General features: G+C 34.7%; 1 protein-coding gene across 2 annotated transcripts in view; it reads right to left on the minus strand.

Annotated features, from left to right (window-relative positions):
- The window catches only part of LOC145260558 (egl nine homolog 1-like), an 84,483-nt gene extending 64,265 nt beyond the window's left edge, over window positions 1-20,218 (minus strand). For both annotated transcript variants that reach the window (XR_013864320.1, XM_080118797.1), the window contains exon 1: window positions 19,025-20,218. Coding sequence is in view for 1 of the 2 variants with exons in the window: in XM_080118797.1 (XP_079974923.1) it covers window positions 19,025-19,942 (918 nt within the window). In the remaining variant the exon portion in view is untranslated. The remainder of the gene's footprint in view (window positions 1-19,024) is intronic.
- Between the last annotated feature and the right edge of the window lie 1,082 nt (window positions 20,219-21,300).

Here is a 21,300-nt window from a genome sequence, read left to right on the forward strand (position 1 = left end):
CAAAAAATGTCCCACTGCTGAAACAAACTCCTATAACCCTAACACTAACCCTAAATCCAAAGGGCAAGCCCCTGTCATATAAGCTTCATAAAACCACACATAATCATCTAAAAAATTTAAAAGAAAAATAACCATGAACATTCCACCTAGGATTTCTCTCCGATAAAAGAATTGATTAACTGATCTAAAACGGCAGAATAACACAGAAATTGTACATTATTTTATATTAAATTTATATGTGAAACTAATCTCCCACTCTAAAATAATTGTTTTCTTTTCTTTCTGTCTAGCACTTACCCGAAGTCTGAGTGGCAAGCCCCCTACTCCTACAAAAACCCTCTTAAAACCACACAAAATCATCTAAAAACAAGAGAAAAAAAAAGCAACCCCATCACACGAAATAGAGACAAAAACTTACAGGATTTATTTCCCATATAAAAAAATTGGTTAACTACCGTAAAACATTATAATGGCCCTGAAATCAGAATTATTTTACATTAAACTCATTTTGTTTTTTTCCTTTCTGCCAAGATTTTCAGTGTTTAAAAAAAAAAGAGAATTGCATATTCTAAATAGGTGTTAATCTACAATAATACAAAAAAAATCTTGCAATACATTCATTTTTAAACAGTCATAGTATTAAATTTCAATTCCTTGTACATAAAATGCATTACAACTTTGAATTTTCTAACTTCTTTCTTTTAGTTTCAATATGAAATTTGTAAGAATTTTATTGTTTGCAGCAAAAACTTTATTGCACAAAATGATCCAAACTGTTCAAACTAAAATTTCAAAATCAAAATTTCTAGTCGATTAAACTAAAACCAACACAAAGTCAAGTATCTGCAGAATGTCTTCTTGGTTCCTCCTCTTCTCTTTTCTCTCTCCCAACAATCGAACACAGCATATAATAACAAAACTCTAAAGCACGTCTGACAGCACTGACTTCTGCCAACAGTCTGCCCCTCCTCTTAACAACACAGGCTTTTTATATCGCAAAATCGTTCACCTCTATTTGCATATTCTTCTAACTCACGTGATCACTACTCTATAAATAAGAGTCTTGACCGTTTCTTTTCTTTCTTTTTATTTATTTTTGGTGACCGACCCGCACGTGGTCTATCCAGGTAAGTCACGCATTTCTCCACACTCCCCCCTGATCTCATGATCACAAACAGGACATGCGGGCAATCGTCGTTGGCGGGTACTCCTTCGAAGAATTGGGGGCAGCACTTCCTCATTGCTGTTTTCTTCATTACCACCATCATTACTACCAGTCTGTTCTATTATCCCGTCTCGTGGTTCCATAGGCGGTGTCTCACAATAAGGGCAGGGGGGCAGTATCCGTCTTTGTCGGGTACTTCTCCGAAGAATCGGAGGCGTCATCTCCTCGGTATGCTCCATCATCCCTTCTCGCGGGGTTTCGCAATCACGGGGGGTGGGCAGTATTCGTCTCTGTCGAGTATTTCGATGAGGCATTACTTCCTTGTGTCCATCGCTCTCCTCACTATTGTCATCAGTATGTCCCATCATTCCCTCATCTGGTTCTGTTGGTGGTGTTTCTATGCTCACCTGAAGGGGCAGTAAGTGATCAGGATCATCTCTGAACGGTGTGTGATCCTCCTCATCGTCCTCAGAATCAGAAGAGGTATAACAAGGGCGGATATCTTTTACGTGACGTGGTATGCCACCAATCAACATGGTCTGAGGACTTATGATTTCGTCTATTTTTCCCCGGAAAAATTTCGTAGTGCACCCAGCATTTGGGGGTTTTATCCAAACGAGGTCTCCCACCTGATATGGTGTATTGACAACACTCACCACTGATGGTATGGCATCAACTCCTTTCACACGCTGTTCATATTGGTAAATCCCATTGGCTGGTGCAGTTGCTGGTGTTGCATTGTCCTTGGGTGTTATATTATACCAGTACACAGCTTCTGGAATAGAGCACTGCGTCCTGGCTGCAATTCTTTTGATGGTGCGGTGACACCGTTCTGCTATACCATTACCCTCGGGATAATATGCACACCGATAATGCATTTTAATCCCCCATTCGTGCACGAATTTCTGAAATTCTTGACATTGAAATGTGGCGGCATTATCAGTCAGAATTTCAATCGGGGCACCACGTTCAAAAAAGACGGCTCTCAACTGTTGTATAATGCTGGCTGCATCCTGTCGTGTCAACAGGCACCATATTGTGAAACGCGTCGGGCCACAATCCGTCATGGTCAAAAAATGTTTGTCCCCATAATGTGTTATGTCCATCCCTACTCGCTGCCAGTTGCCCTCCACCTCGAGCTTCCCTTTTTGCCATTGGGATGGTGCCGGATCAATTCTCTGACACTCTTCACACGAACGTATGGCTGCTTTCACTGATGCTTTTGTAGTTGCAGGGCATACTCTTCGGACAAAATATGCAGTCCTCTGAATTCCAGGATGTCCAATCTGCTGGTGTATCATACGGATCTGGTCAGGTGTTAATTGATCCGTTACAGTCGCGCATGTTTGTTGTTGAAGATCGGATCCCTGCCTCATTGCATCGATCCACCTCTTTGGTACTCGAGTCAAGCTATCAGCCAAATTCTGCATCGACGAGACTAACGTAATGTCTACCTGCAAGCTGTATTCGTCAACTAGACGCTTAATTATTGCTAGTCTCCTTCGTACTAGCATTTCACTTGCAGCTCTAGTCTTAACTCGAGCCTTTCCAGTCAAGGTGTCGGTTAACCAATGGTAAACACACAATGAGTCAGTGTGGAGATGCACAACATTAGTCTGCCATTGCAATGCGAGATTAAGACCTTTTAACGTGGCATCAAGTTCTGCCAAATTTATATGTTGGGCATCATTTTTCGGACGAAGCCAGCATGCATCTTCCACAACAACACCGAGTTGCTCCAACACGACACCTGTAGCCAACGAACTTGCGTCAACCCATGCATTTAGTTCGTTTCCAGACACTTGCCACTCACCCCGGGCAGGGTCATTCCTATGCACTCTGGACAACATTTCAGCCATCATTTGTTGGAGAGAATCATCATCCGCAACATCGTCCCATCCTTTTGTTACTGTAGTCACTCGTCTTTTCACCACTCCTGTTGCCGATCGGAGCCATCCACAGACAGGTAGATGTCCTACCAATTTACCACAGATAGAAAACACAGTACGTCTTGTTAATACATTGGGTAACTTTGGAAGTGGGCTCCCTCGTTTCCATCGCAACGTATTGCCCTCCTCCCAGACCTCGAGGCCTAGCACGGGCACTCCATCCTTTAGGCGCTTAGGGTCTTTGCTTATTAACCCAAACGCTTTCAGTTTTATTCGAACTGCATCCGCAGACATTATGTCCTCATTAACATAGATGTCATCTATGTAGGCTGAAGCAGCTTTTGCTGTGGTCTCATCCTGCATCAAAACAGTTTTAATAATGGTTGTCATAATCAAGGGTGCTACGTTTAGGCCAAAACCCAAACGTGTCAAACAATATAGTTTTCCCTTGAGTAGTACTGTCTGAAACGGCCATAATGACTCATGGACACGTATCTGCAGGTAGGCCCTCTTTAGATCCAGAAGTGCTACATTGCTCCCTTTTTGACGCTACTCTCTCAGTTTAGCAGCGCACACATCTGCGTTTCCGGTAAACGCATCAACATGCCGATTCAACTCTCGGTAATCCATTACGGGACGAATTTTTTCTTTGGTAGGTTGTTCAACAGCCATGAGCGGAATTAATCCCTTGGGTGGTCCCAGACGTTCCTGTGGGTATGGTATTAACCAACCGTTGTCAATCCACATCTGAAGTTCTTCTTCATATGCGGCCCTATTCTTGGTAGAAACTGCATACTCTGGAATCGTGTTGCACAGCCAATCTGGTTCCTGGCCCATGGCCCATTTCCACTTTGCAGTCCACACCCTTTCGTTGTCATCAAATGTAGCACAGAAGTCCTTTTCTTCAATCGACATGGCTGCACAGACGTCTTTCCCTTCTCCAAGCCTGATACCTCTAGCTGCTGTGATTGTAACGCCTCCTAGTGCTTGTATTGCATCAATTCCAAGCAACATGTCGTAGCCAAGGGGTTTCTCCTGCATCACCAGAACGTCAACTTTAGCTGTGTCACTCTTCTCAGTGCAGATTGTGACTGTCCCTTCACCACAACATACCCGTGATAAGCCATTGATGGTCATAACGCCGACTGGGTTCCTCCGCCACACCGGACAGCAATGGGCACTAACTATAGACCGGGAACACCCCGTGTCTATAAGTGCTGAACACTGCACATCATCAAGTTTAACGCTAATGACAGGCAATCCTGTGTTTATTGGTTGGCAGGGGGCAAGGGTAGCGATAGTACCTTGCCCCCAACTTCGTTTCCCGAACAGTTGCGAGATATGTGCCCAAACTTATTGCAGCGATAGCATTGCACTGGTCTCTTTGATTGTGGATATACACCTCTCCTATCACTCCGGCACTCTTTAGCAAAATGATTGGCCTCCCCACATTTATAGCACACTGGGGTGGCATGCTTATTACTATCTGGAAGAGAGTCCACATTGCCTCCATGTCGAAAACGAGCTGCTGCTGCAATTGGTTCCTGTTCCTTACAGATGTTTCGAGCTCGGGCCAATAACTCATCAGTTGACAATTCATCGATTCTTGATGATGCCCGCAACAGTTTACTGACCTCCTCGGGTAGGCCTACCAAAAAAGCACAGCTTAATATTTTATCGTTGACCCCACCAAACGGTACAGATAATTTTCGCAGGTCGGCTAGGTACACGTCGACTGTTTCCTTGGGTTGAAGTGTCCGGCTCGTGAACTGTTGCCACGCAACAAATGGATCTGTACCAAACGCTGTATACAGGCTCTGCTTGATTTCATCCCAGTCTGGTTCATCCCCGAGTTGTTGGTAGACTGCATAGGCCCCTCCGGTTAGCCTCAAAGGGATAACTGTGGCTGGTTCTTTAATTTTGCACAGTTTACAGATTTTCTCTGCCTTTTCAATCCATTCAACGACAGCCGGTCCAGTGGTAGATCCATCGAACTCGGGTATTAAGCGAATGTCGAATCTGTCCATTGTTAGTAACCGCACGCCAAGCGCCGAAATAGCTTAAAACCAACACAAAGTCAAGTATCTGCAGAATGTCTTCTTGGTTCCTCCTCTTCTCTTTTCTCTCTCCCAACAATCGAACACAGCATATAATAACAAAACTCTAAAGCACGTCTGACAGCACTGACTTCTGCCAACAGTCTGCCCCTCCTCTTAACAACACAGGCTTTTTATATCGCAAAATCGTTCACCTCTATTTGCATATTCTTCTAACTCACGTGATCACTACTCTATAAATAAGAGTCTTGACCATTTCTTTTCTTTCTTTTTATTTATTTTTGGTGACCGACCCGCATGTGGTCTATCCAGGTAAGTCACGCATTTCTCCACAAGCAAAATTCACTGAAATAGATGTAATGAGATAACATAATGTCTATAGATTAAATAAAAGGTTTAATTAAAAGTCTATAAAACAAAGTGTCCAAAGCAACAAGTTACGATAACGAAAATGTGTTAAAACAATAAGGACATTACTTACAAAATTACAAGAGTAGTTTTTCTTGTTATCATCAAGAATCCATCTGAAAGAATATTCTTTAGTTTTGTGGTATAAAAAGAGAAAAAGCACTCCCCATATGCCATGCTCTGCTATAAAACAAAAATTAAGAACCACAAAATTATTCTTTAAAAAAATGATACACAGAAAGTGTGATCAATAATTTTTTTCAAGTAAAAACTAATTTTCTTCTATTCATTTAATATCACTTTTTTCTTTTTCACAGTTCAAAGGTTTTCTGGTATTAGGCATCTATCTCACGGTTTTGTGAGTCAACTGTTTCCAAATTCTATGATCCTGTCAAATTACTTGTTCCCAAGTTTTCCTTGGTCAGTCAAGCTTCCTACGATTTAAGACATTCATACTTCTATCACAGTTTATCCAAAAAGAGTAACACTCCACATAGGATGGCCTCTATGCTGGACAATACTTTCAGCAAATTATCCAACCTAATGCGTTGGTTAGATTCCATATTGCAGATCCAACTAATCATTGATCTGTCACTGTGCTGCAATCCAGTGAGAGAGAGAGAGAGCTGGTTAAGGGCCTCACTGCTATACAATTTACCCCCCCCCCCCGACACAAAGAGGGATATCTCATGTTGCTCTCAGAGGCAACAACTCCAAAATTTTGCCCGTGTTGAGTTTACATTCACCACACACACTTAGAATATCTCTAAGCAGAAAGAGTTTACTACCTTCAGGGTATTGTCATCCAGCAATATCTGTTCCATACATACACTTAAATTAGGGGTTTAGTTCAATAAGAACAGGTTGCATTTAACACCTTCTCAGCACACAGAACAAGGATACTTACCAGAATCTTTAGGGATTATAGATCAGAGCCACACATCATCACTTTGGTTTTAGACAAATTCACTCTCAAACCTTTGAAGCCGAAAATGGTTTCTCCATATTTTCAGTTTATCCTTTAACTCAAGGATTCTCAACCAGGGTCCACATGAACCCAAGGGGTCCATGGAATATTTCTGGGGGTCCACAGGTAAAGAATTATTATCACTCTAATTTAGATTATTGTTATTATTATTACTTATCATTATTATCATAATTATTATAGTTGTTGTAGAATACTTTATTTGCATTAAATTAGTTTTCATTTAAAAATAAATCTTAATTATATAATATTTCTTTGATTATTAAAACCTCAAAATTTATATTAGTGAAAAATAGAAGATTGTCTTATGACCAATAGTTATGAAGAGGTCTACCAAGATAAAAAGAAGGGAAAAGGGGTCCATTAGTAAAAAAAAGGTTGAGAACCACTGCTTTAACTGTTCCAAGAATTTAACAATGATAACAACCAAACCAAAATGTTTTTGGCAGTACCTATTGATGAAAATTATAAGGCTAAGGATAGATCCATAATGAAATCCAACCTTGACATTGAAACTATCATTGTAAATATCATCCAGCTACTCTACTTCTAGTATTCATATACATACATTGTACAAGATGGACAAGTCACTCCTCTATACCCACCTTTCACTCATCACTGAGGACTCTGTTGAAGATTTCCTTCAGATCCACAAATGTCACATATTCTCTTTTCAGCACATACATATCTTGTGTAGTTGAAGAATGATGAATATGGCATCAATTGTGTCCCTGCTAGATACAAAGTCAAACTGTATTTAATCTATATAAACTTGTCTGATGATGCTGTCTGCTACATATTCAATTATTTTCATTCCTGTTTCTAGGAACTTCAGACCTCTAATGACCATGTAATCATACACCTCCTTTCTTTTTATAGCAGTTAACAATGTCACTCTCACCCTAGCACTCAAACCCGCACTCTTCTCTAATGATAGCATTTGTTATGTTCGATAGGATTGTGCTGTCTCAACCTGCAGACTTGCCATCCTTTATTTTACCTAAAGCATTTTCACATTTGGTTTAATGCTCATTTTACACATTTTTCACATTTGGTTTAATGCTCATTTTTTAACATTTTCACATTTTTCACATTTGGTTTAATGCTCATTTTACACATTTTTCACATTTGGCTTAATGCTCATTTTTAACATTTTCACATTTTTCACATTTGGTTTAATGCTCATTTTTAACATTTTCACATTTTTCACATTTGGTTTAATGCTCATTTCTAACATTTTCACATCTGGTTTAATGCTCATTTTTCACATTTTCACATTTTTCACATTTGGTTTCATGCTCATTTTTAACATTTTCACATTTTCACATTTTTCACATTTGGTTTAATGCTCATTTTACACATTTTTCAAATTTGGTTTAATGCTCATTTTTAACATTTTCACATTTTTCACATTTGGTTTAATGCTCATTTTACACATTTTTCACATTTGGTTTAATGCTCATTTTTAACATTTTCACATTTTCACATTTGGTTTAATGCTCATTTTTAACATTTTCACATTTGGTTTAATGCTCATTTTCAACATTTTCACATTTGGTTTAATGTTCATTTTTCACATTTGGTTTAATGCTCATTTTACACATTTCTCACATTTGGTTTAATGCTCATTTTACACATTTCTATCATTTGGTTTAATGCTCATTTTACACATTTCTATCATTTGGTTTAATGCTCATTTTACACATTTCTATCATTTGGTTTAATGCTCATTTTACACATTTCTCACATTTGGTTTAATGCTCATTTTACACATTTCTCACATTTGGTTTAATGCTCATTTTACACATTTCTCACATTTGGTTTAATGCTCATTTTACACATTTCTCACATTTGGTTTAATGCTCATTTTACACATTTCTCACATTTGGTTTAATGCTCATTTTATACATTTCTCACATTTAGTTTAATGCTAATTTTCACATTTTTAACATTTAGTTTAATTCTCATTTTCACATTTGGTTTAATGCTCATTTTTAACATTTTCACATTTTTCACATTTGGTTTAATGCTCATTTTACACATTTTTCACATTTGGTTTAATGCTCATTTTTAACATTTTCACATTTTTCACATTTGGTTTAATGCTCATTTTTAACATTTTCACATTTGGTTTAATGCTCATTTTTAACATTTTCACATTTTAACATTTGGTTTAATGTTCATTTTTAACATTTGGTTTAATGCTCATTTTACACATTTCTCACATTTGATTTAATGCTCATTTTTAACATTTTCACATTTGGTTTAATGCTCATTTTACACATTTCTCACATTTGGTTTAATGCTAATTTTTCACATTTTCACATTTGGTTTAATGCTAATTTTAACATTTTTCACATTTAGTTTAATTCTCATTTTCACATTTGGTTTAATGCTCATTTTTAACATTTTCACATTTTTCACATTTGGTTTAATGCACATTTTACACATTTTTCACATTTGGTTTAATGCTCATTTTTAACATTTTCACATTTTTCACATTTGGTTTAATGCTCATTTTTAACATTTTCACATTTGGTTTAATGTTCATTTTTAACATTTGGTTTAATGCTCATTTTACACATTTCTCACATTTGGTTTTATGCTCATTTTACACATTTCTCACATTCGGTTTAATGCTCATTTTACACATTTCTCACATTTGGTTTACTGGTAATTTTCCACATTTTCACATTTGGTTTAATGCTAATTTTTACATTTTTCACATTTAGTTTAATTCTCATTTTCACATTTGGTTTAATGCTCATTTTTCACATTTTAACATTTAGTTTAATGCTCATTTTCACATTTGGTTTAATGCTCATTTTTCACATTTTTACATTTGGTTTAATGCTCATTTTTCACATTTTTACATTTGGTTTAATGCTCATTTTCACATTTTTCATATTTAGTTTAATGCTCATTTTCACATTTAGTTTAATACTCATTTTTCACATTTACACATTTTTCATATTTGGTTTAATGCTCATTTTCACATTTGGTTTAATGCTCATTTTTAACATTTTCACATTTGGTTTAATGCTCATTTTTAACATTTTCACATTTGGTTTAATGCTCATTTTTCACATTTTCACATTTGGTTTAATGCTCATTTTTAACATTTTCACATTTGGTTTAATTCTCATTTTTAACATTTTCACATTTGGTTTAATGCTCATTTTTAACATTTTCACATTTGGTTTAATGCTCATTTTTCACATTTTTACATTTGGTTTAATGCTCATTTTCACATTTTTCATATTTAGTTTAATGCTCATTTTCACATTTAGTTTAATACTCATTTTTCACATTTACACATTTTTCATATTTGGTTTAATGCTCGTTTTCACATTTGGTCTAATGCTCATTTTTAACATTTTCACATTTGGTTTAATGCTCATTTTTAACATTTTCACATTTGGTTTAATGCTCATTTTTAACATTTTCACATTTGATTTAATGCTCATTTTTCACATTTTCACATTTGGTTTAATGCTCATTTTTCACATTTGGTTTAATGCTCATTTTTCACATTTGGTTTAATGCTCATCTTTCACATTTTACACATTTTTCACATTTGATTTAATGCTCATTTTCACATTTTCCACATTTGGTTTAATGCTCATTTTACACATTTTACACATTTTTCACATTTGGTTTAATGCTCATTTTCACATTTTTCACATTTGGTTTAATGCTCATCATTCACATTTGGTTCAATGCTCATTTTTCACACTTTTCACATTTTACACATTTGGTTTAATGCTTATTTTCATATTTTTCACATTTGGTATAATGCACATTTTTCACATTTGGTTTAATGCTCATTTTTCAAATTTTCACATTTGGTTTAATGCTCATTTTCACATTTTTCACATTTGGTTTAATGCTCATTTTACATGCTAGCATGTGTTGAACAGCTTTTAGAAATCAAATTCTGACTAATATATCTCTGGCCAGGTTTTTATCTCTCATTTTGGCAAATCTATCTTTATTACTTTCTCCCTCGTTTTCTCTTGGCCTTCTCCGACTAATCGATTTGGCTACCTCCACATTTCTTCAGTTACTACCTTAAGAATTCCCTCATCCATTCTTTCAACTCTTACAAAAATTGTTGCTTTGTTCTCACAGATCAATAAGTGATCAAATCAGATGAAGAAAACTTAAAAAAAACTTCTTGATTTGAGAGATGAAATAAACAATTGCATGCACATCTTTATAACGTTTCAGACACGAAAATGGAGATTTTATTCATTTCTGCAAAACCTTTGATTTAACAGAATTGAATATTATGAAACAGAAAAAGCACCAACTGAATAGTGGTATCCAGTGGAACTTTAAACTCACCACAACCTATTTCTTTCAAAAACTTCCATTCTCATAATATATTTCCTATTTTCTTAGACAATCTTTTTTTTTTTTACTACAAAGTCATCAGTTATTAAGGCCAGAAGGTCACTCAAGGATAAAGGTTAAGTATTAGGTAATTGTTGAGAACTCAATGATGATCGGTAATGGTGGAATGTGAATAGGGCTTAGTTGTTTAAAAGTACACATCAAAAAAAACTAGGACTTAAAAATGACCAAGTTATAGTCAGGAAGCAGCTCCACAGTATCTTGTTCCACGGACGGACAATTATAGGAAAGGAATACTGCTTGTGGAATTTATGTTTAGTTTTAAGCACAGACCTAAGTAAACAATTAAGGGAAATTGTTGATAGTTGCTGTAGCTAAATGAGTATTTGTCACAAATGTTTTAAAAGGGGTAATCATGGATTGGAGCCCATCGAGCACCTACCATGAAAGTAATGATAGAGCAGAGATAGACTTTTTGCTTTATAAAACAAGTTTTGAATTTTTGTAAATATTGTATGTTTAATATTTTTCTGGATTCTAGCTTGTTTGACATGCCAATCCATCAGATGTTCACATTTGGAACAATTATTATCTGCATTATGTCAACTTTCTAATTAATTTTGTTTTTTGAATATAAATTTTTTTAATAACATTTAGATTCAGTTTCAAGATGAGCAGTGGTAAATTCTCCAAGAATGGCAAAATGGAATCCACTGTCAAATAAATGTCTACAACAATTACATACATGCTTGATAGATATACCAGAGTCCCTTATGTAATATATTATTGGGGGGGGGTCTCTTCGTTTATATTGCAAACTTCCTAAAAGTTGCAAGAAATATCAAATTTTCATGTTTACAATCTGATACCACTCTTTTAAGTGAACCTTGACATTTTCATAAATTTCCATTACACACTCTATATTTACAAAAATTCAAAACTTTCTTTGAGGAAAGTTTTTCTTGTACAATCTATATATATAAAAATGTAATTCTTGGTTTGTTACAAGTGAATAAAAACATATTTCTACGTTACCAATTTATTTGAAATTTTCAGACAACCCATCTTTAGAGTCGAGGGATGTTTTTATGTTATTAAAATAAATTTACCTTGCAAATTATTAAAATATTAAATAAAATAAATATATTTTTTTAACCGTTAGTGCGAACCTGCTTTGTTGATAAAACTGAACTTCCGGTTCGATTCATTTCACAGCCACGAATTGACGAAAAAGAAGTAGATTTCATTTTCTGTTTACTCGATAAGTAAAAAAAAAACAAAAAAAAACATAATTCATTTGTTTATCTTCCAAATTTTTTAATTTACACATTTTTTCTTTATTATATAAGGCCAAAAAAAAAGTTTGTCGCTTGCTTTTTGAGTTTTTTTTTTGTTTTTCGATGTAAGATTGGTTGGTAAAAGTACAGTTTGGTGCTAATGCAAAGAGTGGTCCGCGCTATTTTTTAAATCGTATTTCCAGGTTTAATTAAAGTTTTATTATATGTTTTTTTTATTCAATTGTAAGGTTAAAATACACCCTCTCCTCCCCATGTTAAGAATGGCTTTTTAAATATTAACGTTATTATTAGAACACGGATCACTCTCTGCATGAGTACTGTACTTTCACCTAACAATTTAATAAACAAAACATGGTACTTATGCAGAGAAAGTACCATAATAATAGAATAATAACGTTATTTAGAAAGCCATTCTTAACATGGGGAGGACGTTTTGTTACTATTCTATACTTTCACCTAACAATTTAATAAACAAAAGATGGTACTTATGCAGAGAAGGTACCGTGCTGAAATAACGCTATTAAGAAAGCCATTCTTAACATGGGAAAGGGAGAGTGTTCTGTAACTATTTTATATTTTCACCTAACAATTTAATAAACAAAAGATAGTACTTATGCAGAAAAGGTACCATGCTGAAATACCGTTATTTAGAAAGCTATTCTTTTTTTTTTTTTTTTTTTTTTTACACAGTGATCACCACTTATCAAGGCCCGGAAGCCACTCAGGGATAAGGGTTATTGCAAGTACATTACGTTAGTGTGGAGATTTGATGAAGTGTTTAATTAAGGGGGCGGTTCATTAGGAATTTGTTAACATTGGACTTGAACACATCCAAGTTGTAGTCCGGAGGGAAGCAGGCAGACGGAACAGAGTTCCACAGGCGTGCAGTTCTAAGAAAGAAGCTCTGCTCATGTAATCCGCGTTTTGATTCAGGCACAGATATAGAGTGGGGTAAATTTTTCACAGTGGATTCAGCAAGACGGGTGTTTTTCGTGAAAGATTGGCGAGGGGGGACCAGAGATTGGAGTTCAGACGAGCACCTGCCATGAAAATAACGATAAAACAAGGATAAGCTCGCAACGTCTCTTCTGTGGGAGAGAGGTTGCAGGGTAGAGAAAAGGGCATCCCCCACTAAGCCACAAAGTCTATTTTGTACTCTGTCAAGGCATGATAGACTGTTTTTGGCCGCTCCTGCCCAGATATGGCAACAGTATTCCATCCTTGGACGTACTTGGCTTTTATATAGATAGAGAATTGCATCAGTAGTGAGATATCTTCTGGAGCGGTAGAAGGATCCCACCATCTTTCCAGCAACCTTGGCAACAGACTTGATGTACGTGTTCCATTTCAGATCAGGAGTAAAGGTCAAACCCAGAAGCTTGTAAAAACACGGGGCCTCACCCAGATGAGAGCCATCCATCACAATTGATGCCAGCTGGGGATCAGAGCGTTGATGATGTAAGGATAGGAGTTTGGTTTTGGATGCGTTAAAGGTAACCAGCCACATCTTCCCCCACTGAACCACGCGCTCGAGATCAGAGGAGAGAGAACTTTGTCATTTACAGCCTTTAATGTGTTGCCGTAGATGGTCGTGTCATCAGCATAGATGTCAACGAATGATTTAAGTATGTGTTTAGGGAGGTCATTGATGGAGATCAGGAAGAGAGTAGGGCCCAGGATTGACCCCTGAAGGACTCCAGCATTTATATTGCAGGCCTCCGATTTTTGTCCATCTACCACTACTCTTATGAGCCTATCGGAGAGAAATGATTTCTTAACATGGGGAGGGAGTTTTGCATCTATTCTATACTTTCACTTAACAATTTAATAAACAAAAATAGATAGTACGTATGCATAGAAAATACCGCGCTGAAATAATATTATTTAGAAAGACATTCTTAACATGGGGATGGTATTTTGTAACTATTCTGTCCTTTTACCTAACAATTTAAAAACAAAACATGGTACTTATGCAGAGAAGCTACCCCGCTGAAATAATGACATTATTTAGAAAGCCATTCTTAACATGGGGATAGGGGTGTTTTGTAAAGGGGTGTTTTGTAACTATTCTGGACCTAACAATTTAATAAACAAAAGTTAAACTTAAGCAGACAAGGAACAGTACTGAATCATTAACATTATTTAGAAAGCCATTCTTAACATGGGGAGGGAGGATGTTTTCTAACTATTCTGTATTTTTTTAAATCGCATTTCCATGTTTAATTAAAGTTTTATGTTTTTTATTCAATTGTAAGGTTAAAGTACAGATTAGGTACAAAACACCCTCCCCATGTTAAGAATGGCTTTTTAAATAATAACGTTATTATTTCAGCAAGGATCACTCTCTGCATGAATACCGATTAACGTTTTGTTTTTTGCTTTTTTTACCGTATTTTTTTTTTTCAAGAAAACCTTTTTTTAACAAAGATTGAAAGTGCACGTTTTTTCTTTTTTTCTTTTTTTTACAGAAGTTGTTTTTATATAAGAAAATATGAATGCTTATAAAGAAATTGGGTACTCGTGCACTTATTGATCCGTGCTGAAATAATAACGTTATTATTTAAAAAGCCATTCTTAACATTGGGAGAAGAGGGTGTTTTGTACCTATTCTGTACTTTAACCTTACAATTGAATGAAAAAACGGTAAATTTTTTAGATTAGGTCCACCTCCACAATTTTCTTTTAAATGACGACTTTTGTAAGTTTTCGACTATGCTGAATACGGAAATCGCATTGAAATTTTGCAGAAATAAGTAGTTATCGAGATATTAAAAATTTGTATAATGCATTGTAATCTCTGACAGCCGTCTTTTTTACACGCTTGCGCGCTTCATAAACAAATCTATGCGCATAACAAAGATGGCCGCCAAAGAATACAATGCATAAAACAACTATCTATATCTTGATAACTACTTATTTCTGCAAAATTTCAATGCGATTTCTGTATTCAGCATAGTCGGAAACCTTTTAAAGTCGTCATTTAAAAGAAAATTGTGGAGGTGGACCTAATCTAAAAAAATACCAAAAAAACATAAAACTTTAATTAAGCTTGGAAATACGATTTAAAAAAAAATAGCGCAGATCAGTAAGTGCATTAGCACCCATTAATCGACTCACGTGACCTTATTAACAAATATTATGAAAGGCAAGATATGTTACTTTATTACCGAAATGTATAATTTTTTTTGTTTTTTTAATGCAAAATTTTTATTCGGCTCAAAAGACACAGCGTTTACTGTTATATTTGAAAATTACAAATGGCAGCAGACTGTGTTAACACATTAGGTTTGGGAAAATTAGTTAAAACTAAAAAAAACTATACAAAATACTGTTAAAAACCACTGAATACATGTCTGCCTATGTCACAGTAACATATATTGAGTGAGTTCCTGACAGTATTTTGTATAGTTTTTTTAGTTTTAACTCATTTTCCCAAAGTTAATGTGTTGAACAGTCTGCCGCCATTTGTATTTTTCAAATATACAGATAAACACTACATTTTTTCAAACCGATTAAACATTTTACACTAAATAAAAACACTAAAATCTTATCCAGTTAGGTAGAAAAGTAACTTATCTTGCCTTTGATAACATTTATTTGTTATATTTATTTTTCAACAACTTTTTCGTTTCTGTGTTTAGTAATACAAACCCGTTTTATTTACTATAACGTTTAGTCAGCTTGAAGAACAGTGTTTATCAGTGTATTTGAAAAATACAAACTATGATGGACACTGTTGATGATGTTAAGTTTGAGAAAATGATTTAAAACTAAAAAACTATACAAAATACTATCAGAGACCCACCGAATATGTCAGCCTATGTCACAATAACATATAATCAGTAGGTGTCTGACATTGTTTTGTATAGTTTTTGACTGATTTTCCCAAACTTAACGTATTCAACAGAGTCCGCGACCATGCGTCTTTTTCAAATACATAGATAAACACTGCGTTTTTCAGCCGATTAAACATTTTATATTAAATAAAAACACTAAAAAATTATCCAGTTAGATAGAAACGTAATTTACCTTACCTTTGCTTTCATTTATTCGTTTTTGAACAACTTTTTCGAATCTGTGTATAGTAACACCCCCCCCCCTTACCCAAATATTAATTAAAAACTCACATTTTTTAATACAATAAAAAAGAAAACTATTTAGTGTTTCAATGGTTTAGCAACTTTCGGCTTAATCCACTAAATGTTGGTCGAGCCCAAGCCATGATTGATGGTAACTCCCGAAGATCCGGATCCAATTCGGCAAGAGTACCATATTTTTTTTTTATTTTCGCCTTTTTTTTTTACTCTTTGGAGTGGATTGCTGTACTAAGAATATAAGAAACATGCATTTCCTCTTTTTATTAGAATTTTCCATTACACGAAATTAAGCCACAGCAACGCGTGGCAGAGTACAGCTAGTCATCCTATAATAAAGCATGAATTTTCATTGTTGTCTCACATTCAAACACTGGAAAACTTTCTTCCAACTTATTTTGGAAGAACTGTTACTTCAGTTTTGATAATAAATTAATATTTTCATAAGCAAAATGTTTCACGTTTTTTGTTGGCATTTCTAGCAAAATTCTGATACAAAACTTCAGAATTTAAATAGTCCTCAATAAAATTCAACTTTTTACTCACAAACTTTTAATTGAATCATGATATAATGTAATATCTCAGCTAAAAAAAATTAAGTAAAGATCTTTTTTCAGAATAAAATTTTCTCAATGATAGTGAAGTGTTAAAAGTGTTATGTAATGAATGGCTGGAACCATCATACATAACTGAAAAGAAAAAACTTTAATAAAAGATTTAAAAGAGTGGGCATCGAATAATCGATTGTCTACCTGTTGAAAAGAGGAAGGGCTTACGTCATAAACAGAGAAATCGGACGACGATTTTTTTGTTTACAAAACAAATAAACGTGACATTCCTCGTAAGCTCTGGAATTACAGATATTGGCATGAGTGGGTAATTCACGTGTCGCTCGTTGAAGACAAAATCGAATGTTCTTCTGAGGTCAAAACGTGACTTAAGAACACATGTATCAACCGATTGACAGGACGCGTGGATAGAGAAAACAAAGCGACAAAATGCCAATAAAAACGGTGAATCAGCAGAGCAGAGCAGATAGAGCAGAGAGAGAGAGAAACACGGCATGTGTTGCTGAAGACCGTATTGTCGAAGCGTCATTTTTCCCTCCTCAGAGCACTGTGAGAAAACTGCTAACTGGGAACTTCAGAACCACCAAAAGAAAAAAGACGATTTGTTTTAAATTGTAACTATATTGTAAAATATAATTTTATACAAAAACAAACACAATTGTGACTTACGTCTTTTAATGCATATTTTTAAGTTACAGCTGATCGTTCTAAGTCGTCAATCGCTTTGTTTTCAGGTTCAACGTTGTTATGACATTTTTGACAATTGACGAGAGGCAAGATAAAGAAAAAGTGCCAGTCTAAGGTGAGATAACTCACTAGTCTTAACTCGTTGTCATCACAACCGCTTAGTAAACAAGTGAACCTGCGGACGATCGACGTAACTAAAACTGCTATGTACCATTGTCAGGGAGTCCTACGCACTATTACGATTTCCCAACCTGGGAGCCACACTATAATACAACAAAAGCTAAAAAGATTTTGGCTGACTGATTGGAAGGGGCTTGGCCTGTTATAGGAATGGTCTTGTCCAGAACGTATGGGTGTACATTTTAGTTCAAGCAAAGCAAAAATGCTTGATTTTCTCTGTTGCAACAGCGTTGATGAAGAAATTGCTGATAACACCTTTGACTGCAGCAATCTTTGGCTGTCCTGGAAGTATGTCAACAAGATGACAGCACACATCAATACCTAGCAGTTGGTACTGTTGGATGTTACAATTCTAGACATAGCTGGAATAGTGGTATGGACAACGCATCTGGAAATGGACAGTTTTTTCTTCAGGATTTGATTTTATTCTTCAAGCATCAGCTTAAGGTTAAAATTAGATGTGATACGATAAGATTGCATCCAATAGAATTCAACAAAAGGTGGATAAAAGTTGTACAAATATGAGTATGTGTTCCTTGTGTGAGCATTGCACACTTAGTCTTTTTCAGTCCATCCCGGTTAGCTAGATGAGAAAGCCCTATCCCCTTTTTTATTTATTTATTTATTTTTTTTGGTAATACAGATTCTACAAGATGCTCTCTTTCTACTTTTATTTTGACCTTGGCATCCCAAAATTGTATTTAGCTTGGTAGAAAACCATCTACTCCTAAACTCCATTCCTTTTTCATTTCCTCCTACTTAAGTTCCATTCCCATTTAGAGATCGACTTGCTTGTTAGAAAAGATTAGGAGTTCTTTTGGGATATTTTGCTGTTTACCTTCCTTTTTATTAAATTTTAAGTAAATAGAGTAATGTAGTATTATGGTGTTTACTGAATTGAAAATGATGGAAGAATGAAAAGAACACTGCTACAGTGCTGAAAAAACACATCTTCACTACTCCTCACACATTTTAATGACCTTGTGCCTAATTTGTAAAAGAAATGTTGACTCTTTTACAATTAAAATTTTCAAAGTGTAATATCTATTCTGTTTTGGCCAGAGGAGAACTCTTTCTCAACCGACTCAAATTTTGTTGCAAAAACAAAACACGTCAACTTAATGAAAATCTTGAAGCTTATGCACTTATGTTACCGTGCTATTTTTTTAAAATAGTATTGTCATGTTAAATTAAAGTTTTACTATATCTCTTTTTATTAAATTGTTAAGTGAAAGTACAGAATAGTTACAAAACGCCATCCCTTCCCGATGTTAAGAATGACTTCCTGAATAATAACGGTAACATAAGTGCATAAGTGCCAAAATCTTTTACTTACCTTCGTCCGTCCGTTTATGTTATAATGTCCTAATTTTCCTTTACATAGAAGTACAAGCCTATCAACACACTCCATAAGCAACTTGATATTTTCGCAATTCGCCTCGTTCCCATTCATCCACATGATCATATCACCACGGATAGTCGAGTTATTTGCGGACCCGTCCTTATTTTGGGAACTAACAAGCTGACCTTGTGTGAAAACCCCAGAATCGTACAAACATTTCACCTCGTTCAAAATTTTTAGGCCCTGATCCTCGCCTAGAAAATTATCCACAACACATATCCCGTATTTATCCATGCATTCTATGACATAATGGTGCAATTCGTGAATTCTTCCCATTAAATTCGAGTCGATTTCGACCCTCGGCGCATCACGGACCATAGTCGGATTATCTCGATCAGATTGGCTATCATTATCATTCTTTTGTGCTTGTAGTTTGTTTTTCCGTTTGTTGGAAGACTTATGGGAGCCAGACCTTTTGCTCGATTGGTTTGAGCGTTTTTCAATCACCGTCCCCTCGTTAGGAATTGGGAGATCTATCGGTTTCGCCTCGGAAGAAGTTATACTAGTTGTTTGGTTTTTATTATTTTTGTTTCCGCGGCGTTTAGAAGACACTGGAGGTCCCGAGTTTGCCGTTGTTTCGGAAGATGTCTCTTCCGGAGAACGATTGTTGGACACTTTTACCTCCGATGAATGCTTACTATTGTTATTCAATCTTGTTTTGCTTATTAAGATTTGGCCTGCTTGGATTTGTTCAGAATTTTTTGAGGGAGTTTTCCGGCACAATAATTTGTGAACTTTCCAATCGGTTCTCTGGTGCTCATGGCTGCAATACCAGGCATTTCTACAACCGGAACAGACCGACAGGTTTTCAAAAGTGCCACACAGTTGACAAATTTTATTAGTTATTGACATATTCGCACGTTGTCAGCCATTTTTAGAACACAAACAGAGATAATACTTACTCTGTAGTTTCGTATTCAGTTTATGTTCGTACACATTGCTTTTACTTAAATTCAAAACACACTAAATTCAACTGCATTACTTTAAAATCTTGGATTTTGAATGAAGTAATAAAATTATTACTTATTTGCAAAACCAGGTAAAATAAAATACGTGGAAGCGAAACTAAGGCGTTATTACCTTTAGTTTCATTTCTTATCCCTATTGTTTATAACTTAGCATAGTTCTATCGTTCCAAATATTATCGTCGTTATATATATATATATATATATATATATATATATATATATATATATATATATATATATATATATATAACACATCGAAAATATCTACTTTCACCTCTCTAACGATTATGTATGTATTGGGTCAGAGTAGTTTCAATCGAGGCGCCATTGTTTAGATATTTGTAAGCACGTCTCAAAGCAAAACGGAAATATCTTATTTACTGTTTTGTTAGTGGATTTTTATAATTAAAAAAAATTGCGCAGTTAATCAAGTTATCTTTATCTTCATGGAATCCATTTGTCTTTTTATTTAAATACAAAATATCACTTCTATTTCAGTTTTTCTCATTTCATTTTTAAATAAACATTAATTTTTCTTTTCTAGAATATCTTATGTGAAAAATGTTTTCTTATGTTTGAGCACTGACAATTAACCATGACATTCGGACTAATGTCCAAAAATTCAGTACGAGAAGTTAAAACGTCTAAGAGCACTCGGTTTACCTAAATATGAAATGGAAGTCGGTAAACAGTAAACATGAAACGAAATACAAAACTATATCGTAATATTTTATTTAAAAAAATTATTTAAGTTCTTGTGCTTTCATGAAACAATAAAAAATAAACTTTCATTTTTTTACATTGTCATAAATATTTTTAACACTTGTGTTATCACGAAAAAACAATGAATTTTTTTTTATTGTTTACATTTTTATAAATGGTGCCTTTCTGAAATAATATATTTGTTTTTCACAAGATTTATCATAGAATTTTGTCATAAATGTATGAAAGTTAAAAAAACACTTCTTGTGTTATCACAAAAAAAAATTATTTTAAATATTTATATAAAAAAGTTTCTTAAAATGAATAATTGTAATTTTATCTTGATGTAGATATTTTAAATATTTAGAAAATTATTTATAGAAATGTAAACTATACTTTCATAGTTTATATTTCTATAAATAATTTAATTAATATTTAACTTACTTTTTTGGAAATAAAATATTTCCAAATGAATATATTTTAAATATTAAAAAAAATATTTATAGAAATGTAAAAAAAATAAAAGTTTATTATTTTGTT

Source organism: Euprymna scolopes, chromosome 36 (assembly GCF_053919585.1).
Source record: "Euprymna scolopes isolate OS-2025 chromosome 36, ASM5391958v1, whole genome shotgun sequence".
NCBI classification, from domain to species: domain Eukaryota; kingdom Metazoa; phylum Mollusca; class Cephalopoda; order Sepiida; family Sepiolidae; genus Euprymna; species Euprymna scolopes.